Source organism: Rhinoraja longicauda, chromosome 3, assembly GCF_053455715.1.
Source record: "Rhinoraja longicauda isolate Sanriku21f chromosome 3, sRhiLon1.1, whole genome shotgun sequence".
Taxonomy (NCBI): domain Eukaryota; kingdom Metazoa; phylum Chordata; class Chondrichthyes; order Rajiformes; family Arhynchobatidae; genus Rhinoraja; species Rhinoraja longicauda.
Window position 1 is genome coordinate 8,580,088 of NC_135955.1, and position 17,499 is coordinate 8,597,586.

A 17,499-nucleotide genomic window follows, 5' to 3' on the forward strand; every position below is an offset into this window, starting at 1 on the left:
GGAACTATCTAAAGTGGGAGAAGTCGATATTCATACCACTGGGCTGCAAGCTGCCCAGGCGAAATATGAGGTGCTGTTCCTCCAATTTCCGGTGGGCCTCACTATGGCACTGGAGGAGGCCCATGACAGAAAGGTCAGACTGGGAATGGGAGGGGGAGTTGAAGTGCTCGGCCACCGGGAGACCAGTTTGGCCAACGTGGACCGAGCGCAGGTGTTCAGCGAAGCGATCGCCGAGCCTGCGCTTGGTTTCGCCGATGTAAATAATTTGACATCTAGAGCAGCGGATGCAATAGATGAGGTTGGAGGAGGTGCAGATGAACCTCTGTCTCACCTGGAAAGACTGTTTGGGTCCTTGGATGGAGTTGAGGGGGGAGGTAAAGAGACAGGTGTTACATCTCGTGCGGTTGCAGGGGAAACCTGAGTTTAGTTTATTGTCACTTGTACAGTGGAAAGCTTTTGTTGTGTGCTCTCCAGTCAGTGGAAAGACAATACACGATTACAAGTCGAGCCATTTACAGTGTGCAGATACGTGATAAGGGGATAATTTGAATCATAGCCATTAGAGCACAGAAGCAGGCCCTTTGGCCCACTAAATCTGTGCTGACCATCAATAGACAATAGACATTAGGTGCAGGAGTAGGCCATTCAGCCATTCGAGCCAGCACCGCCATTCAATGTGATCATGGCTGATCATTCTCAATCAGTACCCCGTTCCTGCCTTCTCCCCATACCCCCTGTCTCCGTTATCCTTAACAGCTCTATCCAGCTCTCTCTTGAATGCATTCTGAGAATTGGCCTCCACTGCCTTCTGAGGCAGAGAATTTCACAGATTCACAACTCTCTGACTGAAAAAGCTTTTCCTCATCTCAGTTCTAAATGGCCTACCCCTTATTCTTAAACTGTGGCCCCTTGTTCTGGACTCCCCCAACATTGGGAACATGTTTCCTGCCTCCAACATGTCCAACCTCTTAATAATCTTATACGTTTCGATAAGATCTCCTCTCATCCTTCTAAATTCCAGTGTATACAAGCCTAGTCGCTCCAGTCTTTCAACATATGATAGTCCCGTCATTCCGGGAATTAACCTAGTAAACCTACGCTGCACGCCCTCAATAGCACGACACTAATTTTGTTTCATTTTCCCCACATCCCCACCAACTTCTCCCACGTTCGACCGCTCACCTCCACGCCACCGATAACTCACAATGGCCGGATAACCTACCGCCTCGCACGCCGCCAGTACGTGGTAGGAAACCGGAGCACCGGGAGGGGAATCCGCACGGTCACGGGGAGAACGTGCAAACTCTGCACGGACAGCACCCGAGGTCAGGACCGAACCTGGTGACTGGGGCTGCAAGGCAGCAGCTCTAACAGCTGTGCCACTGTGCCACCCCTCCTTCAGACCAGCCAGAGGGGATGAAGGGGATACTATTGACATGCAGCTTACTCTGCACAAATGTAAAATGGAAGCTTAAAATAAGTCACTGCAATTAATTAGTGGCCTTTGATCTGGTGTAAGTTGCCATATGACTTTTGAAGCGTTAGCAGCATGCGTTTGAATAATGTATAACACCTGACCTCAGTGAAGAAAACATGGTGGACACTCGAAACCAATAAGCAGGTAGTTTTTACTGTAAATATAGACACGTAATGATGGAGTAAATCAGCGAGTCAGGCATCATTTCTGGAGCCTTTTTTGGTCTGAAGAAGGGCGGCACAGTTACTGCCTTAAACCGCTAGAGACCCGGGTTCGATCCTGACTACAGGTGCTGTCTGCACGGCATTTGTACGCTCTCCTATGTCCGCGTGTGTTTTCTCCGGGTGCTCCGGTTTCCTTCCACACTCCAAAGGTGTGCAGATTTGTAGGTTAATTGGCTTCAGTAAAATTGTACATTGTGCTTAGTGTGTAGGACAGTGCTAGTGTTTGGGAATCGCTGGTCGGTGTTAACGTGGTAGTCCGAAGGGCCTGTTTCCACGCTGAATCTCGAAAGTCCAAAGGCTCATGACACGAAACATCACTTATCCTTTTTCTCCAGAGTTGCTGCCTGACCCCCCCCCCCTGTGTTACTCCAGCATTTTGAGTCTACCTTTGGGTTTAACCAGCATCTGCAATTCCTTTTGATTACATGTTGCTTTTTAATGTCAATTATTTCTTTCAATCAAAGTTAACATAGAAACATAGAAAATAGGTGCAGGAGTAGGCCATTCGACCCTTTGTGCCTGCACCGCCATTCAATATGATCATGGCTGATCATCCAACTCAGTATCCCGTACCTGCCTTCTCTCCATACCCCCTGATCCCTTTAGCCACAAGGGCCACATCTAACTCACTCTTAAATATAGCCAATGAACTGGCCTCAACTACCTTCTGTGGCAGAGAATTCCACAGATTTACCACTCTCTGTGGTGATTTGAGGCTGATAATTTATTGGTAAAACCTAACACCGATTAGGCTGCAGTGAAAATCGTGTACTGAGTAACGAACACTTGAAAACCTGTCTAATAGTTTCCTTCTGCTGTTCCCAGTTTAGTGACCCTGTACATGAACTACTGCTGGAGGTCATCACCTGGGTCGGAATCCTGATATCGCTCGTCTGCCTGCTGATCTGCATATTCACCTTCTGTTTCTTTCACGGACTTCAGAGTGACCGAAATACCATCCACAAAAACCTCTGCATCAGCCTTTTTGTAGCCGAGCTGCTTTTCCTAATTGGAATCAATCGAACAGACCAACCGGTGAGTGTGTTCTTTTTATCTGCATGATTCGTTGGCGGCGGCGCGGCAGTAGAGTTGCTGCCTTACGGCGCCAGATACCCGTGTCCCGGGTTCGATCCCGGCTGTAATGGCAGTTTCTATACCTTCTCAATGTCCGACTTCGATAGCCATTACTGCTCGGTGATGGAATGGAGGTATAGCTTACGCACACAACGCACCCTGAGATAACAAAAACGAATCTTCCAAACGCTGTTTCTTGATGAATTGGTCTTTATTAAAGTAGCACAAATCAAAAGAGTAATTCATAACCTTTCGTTCTTATCAACTGTTTATTCTTCAAACGATACATTAAAATTAGTGTAGTCGTTACCGCGTGGTCCTTGTGAGTATAACTGGCGTGAGTATTGTAGTCATGAGTGTGGCAGTCGTGAGTGTGATTGGCGCGAGCGTGGCAGTTGTGAGTGTGACTGGCGCGAGCGTCGTAAAAAACTATTCTCTCCATCCTCCGAGACTAAACTAACCCACAATCGGCGGGCGGCACGGTGGCGCAGCAGTAGAGTTGCTGCCTTACCGCGAATGCAGCGCCGGAGACTCGGGTTCGATCCCGACTACGGGCGCCGTCTGTACGGAGTTTGTACGTTCTCCTCGTGACCTGCGTGGGTTTTCTCCGAGATCTTCGGTTTCCTCCCACACTCCAAAGACGTACAGGTATGTAGGTTAATTGACTGGGTAAATGTAAAAATTGTCCCTAGTGTGTGTAGGATAGTGTTAATGTGCGGGGATCACTGGGCGGCGCGGACTCGGTGGGCGGATGGGCCTGTTTCCGCGCTGTATCTCTAAACTAATCGAAATTCACTTCAATCATTAATCTAGCCTCCTCCCATGTGGACACTCCCCATTACGTATCAAATCACACCCACAAGCACGCAAAAAAGACAGAAACTAGAAATATTAAACATAGCCATAATACAATGACAGTAACTAAATTAAGCGTAAATGGCTCCTACACCAGCGACGGGCCCCGTCTGTACGGAGTTTGTGCGTTCTCCCCGTGACCTGCGTGTGTTTTCTTTGAGATCTTCGGTTTCCTCCCACGCTCCAAAGACGTACAGGTTTGTAGGTCAAGTGGCTTGGTATAAAATGTGAAATTGTCCCGAGTGTGTGTCGGACACTGATAATGTACGGGGACCGCTGATCGCTGGTCGGTGCGGACTCGGTGGGCCGAAGGGCCTGTTTCCGCGCTGTATCTCTAAACTAATCGAAATTCACTTCAATCATTAATCCAGGCGTGGGGTGCTTTACGAGGTGTCATTTGTGAGTACAATTTCCTTTACCATTCAGCCGTGCGTTCAAACCACATGTTGCGGCCCATTGATAGCACATCCAGCTTGTCATTCTTCACATGAGTCCTATAAATAATTGTGAGTTATTCCCCCTGTGAAGATCCTCGCAGGCTGGTCTGCTTGAGTCTTTGCTCGTCCCGCAAGTTCTCCATTAGCTGTCCCTGCAGATCGACGAGGACAGGAATCTTTAATCCTCCCGAACCCAAGGGCCATCAAGAGCAATTCCAGTGAGTCTGCGGTCAACCAGTCCAAAATGGCGCTGCCTCCAGGGGTAAACCCAAAGGAAATGTTTGTCATACGCAACATACGTAGAATAGGGTCATAGAAACATACCCCTTGGAAACAGACCCTTTGGCCCATTGTGTCCATGTCCACCGTCAACCACCCATCTTACAAATCCTACATTAATTCTCCCATTTTCTACTCTCCTTGCGATCCTTCAACGTCCCCAGATTTACACACACAGAGTATGTAAGGTAGGTGGTCCATCAACCCCAAAGATACTAGAGGAACAAGATGGACCACTCCGTTGAAATCGCCTATACGGAAGTGTAGTTCGCAAAGGAGCGTAACGGCCGCCATTTTAGTAGGCAAAACCCGCCGTTCGCTATGCCTCTCGCAGTGTAATCAGTGTTTTGGGGGAACAGTATGTGTGGTGATACCATTAAAATGCAGAATATATCTCATCTATCAACTCACTGATTTTTGTTATTTTTCTTTTAAAATGTTTCTGCAAGTTTCTGCCGACTAAAATGGCGCCATGGCGTACTATGGTTTTTTTTAGGGTCGAGTGGTCAGTCTTGCTCCTCTAGTATCTTTGATCAACCCTACCCTTCGGACTTCTCCAACTTTAGATAGTTCCTCTGTCCCTCTCTTCCCCCTCCCCCTTCCCAGTTCTCCCTCTATCTTCCTGTCTCCACCTATATCCTACCTTTGTCCCGCCCCCCCTGACATCAGTCTGAAGAAGGGTCTCGACCCGAAACGCCACCCATTCCTTCTCTCCTGAGATGCTGCCTGACCCGCTGAGTTACTCCAGCATTTTGTGAAATAAATACCGTCGATTCGTACCAGCCATCTGCAGTTATTTTCTTACACCACCCTTCCCACCTCACACATTGCATGTGGAAGTCCACCAGAGTCCCTGGAGGAGACCCGCGTGCTCGGGCAAACTCTACGCAGACAGCACCGGAGGTGAGGATTGAACCCGGGTCTCTTGCACGGTGAGGCGCTGCCTCGACTGGCTGCATTCATAGAAACATAGAAAATAGGTGCAGGATTAGGCCATTCGGCCCTTCGAGCCTGCACCGCCATTCAATATGATCATGGCTGATCATCCAGCTCAGTAACCTGTACAATACAATACAATACAATATATCTTTATTGTCATTGTACCCAGGGGTACAACGAGATTGGGAATGCGCCTCCCATACGATGCAATAATTTAAGTAATTTAGACAACAGCAACCCAACGAAACGAAACAATTGTAACAGTTTTAGACAGGGTAAAGTGCAAGTTGATCTATGCGTTGTGGCCATCCGGCTCAGCAGGACCGGTTCATAGCAGCTATGGCCCTGGGGATGAAGCTGTTCCTGAGTCTGGAGGTGCGGGCGTAGAAGGCCTTGTATCGTCTGCCCGATGGAAGGAGTTCGAACAGACTGTTGCAGGGGTGTGAAGAGTCTTTGTGGCTTTGTGCCTTCTCTCCATAACCCGCTGATCCCTTTAGCCACAAGGGCCACATCTAACTCCCTCTTAAATATAGCCAATGAACTGGCCTCAACTACCCTATGTGGCAGAGAATTCCACAGATTCACCACTCACTGTGTGAAGAAATGTGCTGCCCAGAAATAAACGCAGAAATGCTGCATTTACTTGGCAGGTCGGGAGGCATCAGTGAAAAGGAAAACAGAGGTAAAGTTTCAGGTTGAAGATGATCCATCAAGAAATGGGGAAAGCAAGTTGATCTTAATTTGGAGATAAGGTGGGGGAGGAACAGGGAGGACAAAAATAATATCTGTGCTAGAGTAAGGCCAGTATTGTTGTGGTGACGAGCTGCGATTCTTAATAGGACGATGCTCTCACTGCCTCGTGTCATTACCATATACAGTTGCTATTGTTCTGAGAAGCACGTTGTACCAGATTCATTATGATGTGAAGAAGGGCCTCGACCCGAAACGTCACCCATTCCTTCCCTCCAGAGATGCTGCCTGTCCCGCTGAGTTACTCCAGCATTTTGTGTCTATCTCTGGTGTAAACCAGCGTCTGCTGTTCCTTCCTACACATTTTGTCTGCCCCACACCTCAGGACAGGCCTACTTCAAAGAAGTTAGACAATAGACAATAGACAATAGGTGCAGGAGTAGGCCATTCAGCCCTTCGAGCCAGCACCGCCATTCAATGCGATCATGGCTGATCACTCTCAATCAGTACCCCGTTTCTGCCTTCTCCCCATACCCCCTCACTCTGCTATCCTTAAGAGCTCTATCCAGCTCTCTCTTGAAAGCATCCAACGAACTGGCCTCCACTGCCTTCTGAGGCAGAGAATTCCACACCTTCACCACTCTCTGAGTTCTCCTCCTCTCTCAGCACAGAGTTCTGCAACACTCTCTCTCGCGCTGCTCCCCCTCTGTGATTCCTCCTGTTCTCCAGCACTACCACCACGTTTTAAGCTAGGAGTCTGAAGAAGGGTCTCGACCCGAAACGTCACCCATTCCTTCTCTCCAGAGATGCTGCCTGTCCCGCTGAGTTACTCCAGCATTTTGTGTCTATCTTCGGTGTAAACCAGCGTCTGCAGTTCCTTCTTGCTCATTATGATGAGCAACAGTCTTTACCAAGATGCTTCAGGCATCTTCCTTGTTCTTTCCTCTTGTTTTTGAAGATACTGTATGTTCTTTTGCTCAGTTGATGCTAGTGAGGGGCACGATGTCAGCCACTTGTATATACATGATCACAAGGACAATTTCCTTTGTCTCTCGTGGTTGGGAACAAATGGGATGCAAATAATATAGAATGATAAATCAAACAGGAACCAACATTTCTGTTAGACTGATGCTGATCATAATTAGTATAAGAAAATAACTGCAGATGCTGGTACAAATCGATTTATTCACAAAATGCTGGAGTAACTCAGCAGGGCAGGCAGCATCTCGGGAGAGAAGGAATGGGTGACGTTTCGGGTCGAGACCCTTCATCATAATTAAACTGGTTCAGCACCGTCTTGTAACAAGAGAACTTGCACTGGAGAACTTCAAAAGGCAGGAGAAAATGAGAGGCAGAGCCTCATAAACCCCTTCCAAGCATAACGGAGCCCGTGGCCTTGCCCAGTCAGAGATATTCCCATTGCCTTTCTACCTCGCCGATTTCCCACTGTAACTTAAACCTGACTCACTTTCTCTGCCTCCCACTCGTGAAGTGAATTGTCTGTGTTGAATTGAATCGAATTGAATGGAATTGAATACTTTATAGTCATATATGTGTCAAGTCACAGTGAAATTCTTTGTGTCAAGTTACAAAGTATTCTTATCTGAATGGTGTCAAGTCAGATTATAATCCGAATGGTGTCAAGTTAGGAAAAGGGGACGTACATTGAATGGTGGTGCTGACTTGAAGGGCCGAATGGCCTACTCCTGCACCTATTGTCTATTGTCTGTTGTCTATTATCCCGCACCAGGTCCTCCTTTGTTACCCCCCCCCCCCCTCCCCTCATGGCAGTCCCCCCCACTTGGGGACCTCCTTTGTTCCCGGTGGCGCATTCTTAGGCTCCGTTAGATGCAGGCGCTGGCCACAGTTTCCGTCGTCGCAGGCTCCAGCCTGGGGTACTGATTGAGAACGATCAGCCATGATCACATTGAATGGCGGTGCTGGCTCGAAGGGCCGAACGGCCTCCTCCTGCACCTATTGTCTATTGGCTCCGTCGCCCAGGCTCCATTCAGCACAGGCCCCTGCCACCTCCCGCGCACGTTTGGCCTTCTCCGTTCCTGTCCAGCCTTCCGACAGAGCCGAGTCGAGTCGAGCCGAGCCGCCGGGTTTGGCGAAGCCTTCGCAGGCATCCGGGTGGCACATAGACCGCGGCACCTCGAATAAAGGCCTCCGGCCGGGTTAGCCGCCCTCAGCCGCGGCTCGGCGGGAGGCCTACTGCCGCGAGGCTCAGGCGGGAAGCATTAAACATCAACCTTGTTACCCTTTGTACAGACCTTGCTCCTCTTTCCACAGATTTTACTTCATGGTCCTTTTTTTCTCCCATTGAAGCTTTATCACATAGATAATTGCACCCCACGTCGAAATTCTTCGGCTTGTAAAATTCTCTGGTTCTGTCACGTCCACTCTTGGCGCTTGAGTGGCAGGAAGTTTGAGATGCGTTCATTGGAAAATGTTGGCATTATTACTACCTGTTGGTGGATGCTATTCTGTGGCATTCTGCTGTTGCTCCGTTTGACTGTCCAGACCAGCAAAAACTCAGTTGTGACCATGTTCATGGTGGAGTTTGTCCTGAGCAATTGGGACCATAAACAGTTGAAGAGTTGACATTATTGGCATTCTATGAGGCATCTGGCCTTAAAAGGTTATGGGGAGAAGGCAGGAGAATGGGGTTAGGAGGGAGAGATAGATCAGCCATGATTGAATGGCAGAGTGGACTTGATGGGCCGAATGGTCTAGTTCGACTCCTATCACTCACGACCTTACGATGCACACACCAGTCACCTTGAACGTCCACACTGCAGTCCACAGAAGGGTCTCGACCCGAAACGTCACCCATTCCTTCTATCCAGAGATGCTGCCTGACCCGCTGAGTTACTCCAGCAATTTTGTGTCTAACATCATCACTGAGCTGTTTGCACTGTTGGATCTTCCACCAATGTCGCATGACCCCCCCCCCCCCCCCCCCCAACTCCATGACGGCAGACCCAATCTCCGATACCACACAAAGCAACTTAGCCAACCTCCACTACAATTCCCCCATCCCCGCCTCTTCCCTGGTCTGCAGGGCCGAAAGGTTTCTATCCCAGACCATTTAGTTTGACATAGACAATAGGTGCAGGAGGAGGCCATTTGGCCCTTCGAGCCAGCACTGCCATTCAATGTGATCATGGCTGATCATTCTCAATCAGTACCCCGTTCCTGCCTTCTCCCCATACCCCCCTGACTCCGCTATCCTTAAGAGCTCTATCTAGCTCTCTCTTGAATGCATTCAGAGAATTGGCCTCCACTGCCTTCTGAGGCAGAGAATTCCACAGATTCACAACTCTCTGACTGAAAAAGTTTTCCCTCATCTCAGTTCTAAATGGCCTACCCCTTATTCTTAAACTGTGGCCCCTTGTTCTGGACTCCCCCAACATTGGGAACATGTTTCCTGCCTCTAACGTGTCCAACCCCTTAATAATCTTATACGTTTCGATAAGATCTCCTCTCATCCTTCTAAATTCCAGTGTATACAAGCCTAGTCGCTCCAGTCTTTCAACATATGACAGTCCCGCCATTCCGGGAATTAACCTAGTAAACCTACGCTGCACGCCTCTATAGCAAGAATATCCTTCCTCAAATTTGACCCAACCTTTGTCCTCTAATCTTTGGCCTGTGTCCAGATGGTCCTCTCGCCCTCCCAAAGCCCCCCGAAAGCCGGATTTGGTCCTGGACGGCAAATCTGTGGTGAGTATTTGAGTATCTAAGGGCCTATCAGTGGACACCACAGCACTAAAATCTGCAGCAGAGGGCGGACTAATCAGAAATCTCATTAGTGCCCAGCCTTTGCTCATCTAATGAGTCCAACAGAAATTTTCTCTCCGGGTTTCTGAACAAAGTGATTTCACTGTTCCTCTCTCGTGCAGAAACGAAGCCATAAGTATGCAAAGGTACCTTTTTGAATGAGCTGCAAATTGCTTGCTCATGCACTTTAAACTAAATTTTAACCAGTTCAAGGTTTAATGTTTTTGAACTCTTCTCAGATTATTTCGAGGGGGGCAGCTTTGATGATGGTGCGATTGTTTCTTCCCACTCTGCTCCTCCGCTCCTCATTCATTTCATTTTGGGTTGTGTATTCTGAGCAGCAGAATTTTTGCCAATAATTCTTCATCACCTTCCAGCCTGTCTGCTTAACAGTCAAATTGGTGCTTAACTGAATGATTGATGCATCTTTTACTGCGGTATCTGTGATAAATCCTGCTGGCTGACTGCGTGTTGCAATATTTAAATAGTTTAGGTCAGAAAATAAAGTTTAATAATTCCCAGCATGACTGATGGTTCCAGCGATGAAATAGGTAACGTCTCTATGCTGGCAGTGAAGCAAACGTGAGATGAATCGTCAAGAGTTTTGTTTATTCTGTTAGAATCCCTCCAAGCCACTCTGATAGGAAGATAGACAAATAAAGCCGGAGTAACTCAGCGGGACAGGCAGCATCTCTGTAAACAAAATGCTGGAGTAACTCAGCGGGACAGGCAGCATCTCTGGAGAAAAGGGATAGGTGACATTTTGGGTCGAGACCCGATAGGAAGGAACTGTAGATGCTGATTTACACCGAAGATAGACACAAAGTGCTGGAGTAACTCAATGGGACAGGCAGCATCTCTGGAATCAAAATGCTGGAGTAACTCAGCGGGACAGGCAGCATCTCTGGAAACAAAATGCTGGAGTAACTCAGTGGGACAGGCAACATCTCTGGACTGTGCCTGTCCCGCTGAGTTGTTCCAGCATTTTGTGTCTATCTCTGATCAGAAGCAAAAATTTTCTGAGGATGCTTTACCCAATGGAGTTTATTACTGTTGAGGGAGTGCAGCATAGGTTCACCAGGTTAATTGCCGGGATGGCGGGACTGACATATGAAAGAATATATAAGGAAATAACTGCAGATGCTGGTATAATATCGAAGGTATTTATTCACAAAATGCCGAGATGCTGCCTGACCTGCTGAGTTACTCCAGCATTTTGTGAATAAATACCTTCGATATGATGAAAGAATAGATCGACTAGGCTTATATTCACTGGAATTTAGGATGAGAGGGGATCATATAGAAACATATAAAAATCTTCAAGGGTTGGACCGGCAAGATGCAGGAAAAATGTTCCCGATGTTGGGATGGTCCAGAACCAGGGGGTCACAGTTTAAGAATAAGGAGTAGGCCATTTAGGACAGAGATGAGGAAAACCTTTTTCACCCAGAGCGTTGTGAATCTGTGGAATTCTCTGCCTCAGAAAGCAGTGGAGGCTGATTCACTGGATGTTTTCAAGGGAGAGTTAGATATGGCTCTGAGGGCTAATGGAATTAAGGGATTTGGGGGAAAAGCAGGAACGGGGTACAGCTTTTGGATGCTCAGCCATGATCATATTGAATGGCGGTGCTGGCTCGAAGGGCTGAATGGCCTACTCCTGCACCTATTTTGTATGTTTCTATGATTGATTGAAAGGTGCAACATGGAAACTGGTCTTTCAGCCCACTGGAACCATGACGACCATCGATCGTCTATTGACATTAGTTTATGTTGTCTCACTTCTGCTCCACTCTGTACACACTAGAGGCAATTTATTGATGCCGATTCACCTACAAACACACATGCCTTCGGGGTGCTAGAGGAAACTGAAGCACCCGGAGGAAGCCCAAACAGTCACAGGGTGTTTGAGTTTAGTTTGGGTTTGGTTTATTATCACGTGTACAGTGTACCGAGGTACAGTGAAAATGTTTGTTTGCCTGTGTGCCAACCAGTCAGCTGAAAGACATTACATGATTACAATCAAGCCCTTCAAACGAGAACGTGCAAACTCCAAACAGACAGGATCAGGATCGAACCCAGGTCTCTGGCACTGTGAGGCGGCAGCTCTAAAAGCGATCACTTCTTGCCCTTGTGCATTGCTTCAGAATGTTGAAATTCAACTGCTCCATTCTAAAACATCACAACCATTACCTGCCCTTTCCATGGATCTCACATGACTGCCATGAAGACAAACAAATAACCATTCATTTTAACAGAATTGTTATGTCATTTCTTGTTTGCCGAACTCACAGATGCTTTATGTGTAGGAAGGAGCCGCAGATGCTGGTTTAAACCGAAGATGGACACATACTGTAAGGCTGGAGTAACTCAGCGGGACAGGCAGCATCTCTGGAGAGAAGGGATGGGCGACGTTTTGGGTCGAGACCCTTCTTCAGATTAGTCAGGGGAAAGGGAAACGATAGATATGGACGATGATGTAGAGAGATAAAGACCAATAAATGAAAGATGGGCATAAAAGCAACGATGATAAAGGAAACAGGCCATGGTTAGCCGTCTGTTGGGTGAAAACGAGAAGCTGGTGCGACTTGGGCGGGGGAGGGATGGAGAGAGAGGGAATGCCGGGATAGGAGAAAACAATATTCATATTGCTGGGCGGTCTTAATAGGTCCTTTCGATGGTGGAGAGGTCAGTACCTGTGATGAACTGGACAGTTTGCAGTGATGTATGGAAATTGTCTGATTGTTATCTAATGCAGCCCACTGCTTTCTCATGGTGAAAGGAGGGGCTTTGTTAAACACGGCTTCGATGTGCACCACAGAGGTTGCACGTTACAGAGAGTGCATCCCGCTAACCCGCCCATTTTTGTTTCCCTGCAGATTGCCTGCGCCGTCTTTGCAGCTTTGCTTCACTTCTTCTTCCTGGCTGCTTTCACCTGGATGTTTCTGGAGGGCGTCCAGCTCTACATTATGCTGGTGGAAGTCTTCGAAAGCGAGCACTCCCGCAGGAAGTACTTCTACCTGGTGGGCTACGGAGTCCCCGCGCTCATCGTCGCTGTCTCAGCCGCCGTGGACTATCGCAGCTACGGAACTACAACAGCGTGAGTCCATGCATTTCAATAGACAATAGACAATAGACAATAGACAATAGACAACAGGTGCAGGAGGAGGAGGAGGTCATTTGGCCCTTCGAGCCAGCACCGCCATTCAATGTGATCATGGCTGATCATTCTCAATCAGTACCCCGTTCCTGCCTTCTCCCCATACCCCCTGACTCCGCTATCCTTAAGAGCTCTATCTAGCTCTCTCTTGAATGCATTCAGAGAATTGGCCTCCACTGCCTTCTGAGGCGGAGAATTCCACAGATTCACAACTCTCTGACTGAAAAAGTTTTTCCTCATCTCAGTTCTAAATGGCCTACCCCTTATTCTTAAACTGTGGCCCCTTGTTCTGGACTCCCCCAACATTGGGAACATGTTTCCTGCCTCTAACGTGCCCAACCCCTTAATAATCTTATACGTTTCGATAAGATCCCCTCTCATTCTTCTAAATTCCAGTGTGTACAAGCCTAGTCGCTCCAGTCTTTCAACATATGACAGTCCCGCCATTCCGGGAATTAACCTAGTAAACCTACGCTGCACGCCCTCAATAGCAAGAGTATCCTTCCTCAAATTTGGAGACTAAAACTGCACACAGTACTCCAAGTGCGGTATCGCTTTTTAAACGCCACTGCGTAAAGCGCTGGGCCGTGCTGCTGCTTGAAGTCAAATCAGGTCAAGTTTATTTGTCACATACACATACAAGATGTGCAGTGAAATGAAAGGTCACCCACAGTCCAGCAATAAGAGCAATAAAAAATAGCAATTTCACACACAATCACAAACCAACACAAAACAAAAAAAAGAAACATCCGATCTTATATTTCTTTAATGTTTCTTTGATGTTTCTTTTTTTTGTTTTGTGTTGGTTTGTGATTGTGTGTGAAATTGCTCCTCCAGTCTCCTCCGGTCACCTCCTCACTGTGATGGAAGGCCAAAATGTATTTTCTCTTCCCCTGCCATCTTCTCCCGCGGTCAGGCTGTTGAAGTTGCCACGTTCCAGGCCGCGCCGGACGGTGAAAGGTCCGCATGTAAGACTTCATACATGTACGGGCTTTTTAAGGAAATTTAAATGGACTAAATCCATCTATTGCACAGATCGGCGTACAATATAAGATTGAGGTTGAGTCCATGTTGAGTGGGGTTGAATCCATGACAAGTGAGGTAGTTATTAGGGCCTAAAAATTCAGGCACTAGGCTCTGCCTCTTTCAGCACCAAGGCAAATATAGAAATATTTTATTCTCTGAGGAATGTAAACTTTATGTCCTATTGGTCGAGTCTTGCACTCTGGAATTTGAACCAGGTAGTTTTGGTCACTAGCTAGGCTAGCACGGTGGCGTGGTGGTAGAGCTACTGCCATGCAGCGCCAGAGACACAGGTTCGATCCCGACTACGGGCGCTGTCTGTGCAGAGTTTGCACGTTTTCCCCGTGACCTGCGTGGGTTTTTTCCGAGATCTTTGGTTTCCTTCCACAATCCAAAGACGTACAGGTATTGGCTTGGTAGAAATGTACAATTGTCCGTGGTGTGTGTAGGATAGCGTTAGTGTGCGGGGATCGCTGGTCGGTGCGGACCCGGTGGGCCGAAGGGCCTGTTTCCGCGCCGTATCTGAACACTAAACTAAACTGCTTTGATTGCCAAGGTACAGGAGACAATGCGGTCTCGCTAGGAGATAGATTTAAACTTTAAAATGTGAATAACTTTAAAAATATAACACCGATTTCAATGAAATTTCTTCCATTAGCACCAAAGTGGAGGACGGTGAGTAAGGTGGGCATAAAATTGTCGCGCTATCGTGTACCGTTTTGGCTGTAGTTCAGGAACAAATCAAACAAACAAACAAGAGGTTTAGTATATAGATTGCGGGGCCGTTTTTTTTAATTACATGGTGATTTGCAGGTACCTGGAATGTGCTGCCAGGGATGGTGGTGGAGGCTGATAACGATAGACAATAGTTGCAGGAGTAGGTCATTCGGCCCTTCGAGTCAGCACCGCCATTCACTGCGATAGTGGCTTTTAAAGGCTTTGAAATAAACACGCAGCTATGCAGAGAATGTGGGGATATGGATCATGTGCAGGCAGAGGAGATTAGTGTAACTTGGCATCATGTTCAATGTGGGCCGAAGGGCCTGTTCTTGTGTTAGAATTTTCCATGTTCGACGTAAAACTGTTAAGCTGACATGATCTCTTTGAATGATGAATTAACTTGCATGATTTATCACCCTGAAATATATCATTTTATTCCAATGCACATGTCACATAAATTAAATTGGGAAACGGGGGTAATTTTCAAGAAATCCGCAGATCCGATCCATTTGAATATAAAGGAAATGATACGATGAATAATTTAGTTGAAGGCAATGTGTCTCTCTGCAATGTTCCCAGGCCAGGAATTATCCCTGAGCTAATGGGATACAGGTTGAACAGAATGAAAGGTTGATCCCCTCCGCTACTCAAAGTTCATACCACATGCTTCATTTTACTTTGAAATTGTCGACTGCCCCCAACGCCTAGACCTGGCTTGATAGATAAATGTCCGACACTTCCAGTCAATAGGGTAGAGAAGGCAAGTGAGCTGGAAGATGTTTAGATTAGTTTAGAGATAAAGCGCGGAAACAGGCCTTTCGGCCCACCGAGTCCGCACCGACCAGCGAATGCAGCACCGGAGACCCACGTTCGATACCGACACCGGGTGCTTTCTGTATGGAGTTTGTACGTTCTACCCGTGACCTGCGTGGGTTTTCTCCGAGATCTTCGGTTTCCTCCCACACTCCAAAGACGTGCAGGTTTGTAGGTTAATTGCCTTGGTAAATGTAAAAATTGCCCCCAGTGGGTGTAGGATAGTATTAATGTACGGGGATCACTGGGCGGCACGGACTTGGAGGGCCGAAAAGGCCTGTTTCCGGCTGTATATATATGATGATATATGATGAATATGTGGGGATCGCTGGGCGGCGCGGACCCGGTGTACCGAAAGGGCCTGTTTCCACGCTGTATCTCTAAACTAAACTAAACTAACACTATCCCTCACACGCTAGGGCCAATTTACAATGATACCAAAACCAATTAACCTACAAACCTGTATATATCTTTGGAGTGTGGGAAGAAACCGGAGCGCCCGGAGTAAACCCATGCATTGACAGGGAGAACGTACAAACCCTGTACAATCAGCAGCCGTAGTCAGGATTGAACCCAGGTCTCCGGTGCTGTGAGGCAGCAACTCTACCACTGCGCCACCGTGCCGACCAAATGTAATGTAATGACAGTATTATTAAGTGAAGCACAGGTCCTTCATTTACGTGCCCTTAATTGAGGGAGTGCAGAGTAGGTTCACCAGGTTAATTCCTGGGATGACGGGACAGATATATGATGAAAGAATGGATCGTCTGGGCTTATATTCGCTGGAATTTAGAAGGATGAGAGAGGATCTTATAGAAACATTAGACAATAGGTGCAGGAGGAGGCCATTCGGCCCTTCGAGCCAGAACCGCCATTCACTGTGATCACGGCTGATCATCTACAATCAGTACCCCGTTCCTGCCTTCTCCCCATACCCCCTGACTCCGCTAAATTTAAGAACTCTATCTAACTCTCTCTTGAAAGCATCCAGAGAATCGGCCTCCGTTGCCTTCTGAGGCAGAAAATCCCACAGATTCACAACTCTCTGGGTGAAAAAGCTTTCTCCTCATCTCCATTCTAAATGGCCCACCCCTTATTCATTAACTGTGGCCCCTGGTTCTGGACTCCCCCAACATTGGGAACATGTTTCCTGCCTCTAACGTGTCCAATCCCTTAATTATCTTATACGTTTCAATAAGATCCCCTCTCATCCTTCTAAATTCCAGTGTATACAAGCCCAGTTGCTCCAGTCTTTCAACATACGACAGTCCCGCCATTCCGGGAATTTACCTCGTGAACCTACACTACACTCTCTCAATAGCAAGAATGTCCTTCCTCAAATTTGGAGACCAAACCTGCACACAGTACTCCAGGTGTGGTCTCACCAGGGCCCTGGACAACTGCAGAAGGATCTCTTTGCTCTAATACTCAACTCCTCTTGTTATGAAGGTCAACATGCCATTTGCTTTCTTCACTGACTCCTGTACCTGCATGCTTCCTTTCAGTGACCGATGTACAAGGACACCCAGATCTCATTGTACTTCCTCTTTTCCTAACTTAACACCATTCAGATAAAAATCTGCCTTCCTGTTCTTGCCACCAGTGGATAACCTCACATTTATCTACATTAAACTGCATCTGACATGCATCTGCCCCCACTCACCCAACCTGTCCAAGTCACCATGCAACCTCATAGCACCTCCTCACAGTTCACACTGCCACCCAGTTTTGTGTCATCTGCAAATGTTACTTTTAATCCCTTCATCTAAATCATTAATGTATATCGTAAATAGCTGCGGTCCCAGCACCGAGCCTTGCGGTACCCCACTAGTCACTGCCTGCTCTTCTGAAAGGGACCCGTTAATCCCTATTCTTAGTTTCCTGTCTGCCAACCAATTTTCTATCCATGTCAGCACCCTACCCCCAATACCATGTGCTCTAATTTTACACACTAATCTCCTATGTGAAAGTCCAGGGATACAACATCCACTGGCTCTCCCTAGTCCATTTTCCTTGTTACATCCTCAA

General features: G+C 47.4%; 1 protein-coding gene across 20 annotated transcripts in view; it reads left to right on the plus strand.

The window, feature by feature from the left end:
- LOC144611956 (adhesion G protein-coupled receptor L3-like) overlaps nt 1-17,499 on the plus strand; it is a 662,323-nt gene that overhangs the window by 579,458 nt on the left and 65,366 nt on the right. For all 20 annotated transcript variants that reach the window (XM_078431406.1, XM_078431434.1, XM_078431415.1 and 17 more), the window contains 2 exons: nt 2,527-2,736; nt 12,635-12,855. In XM_078431406.1, coding sequence (XP_078287532.1) covers nt 2,527-2,736; nt 12,635-12,855 — 431 coding nt within the window. The remainder of the gene's footprint in view (nt 1-2,526; nt 2,737-12,634; nt 12,856-17,499) is intronic.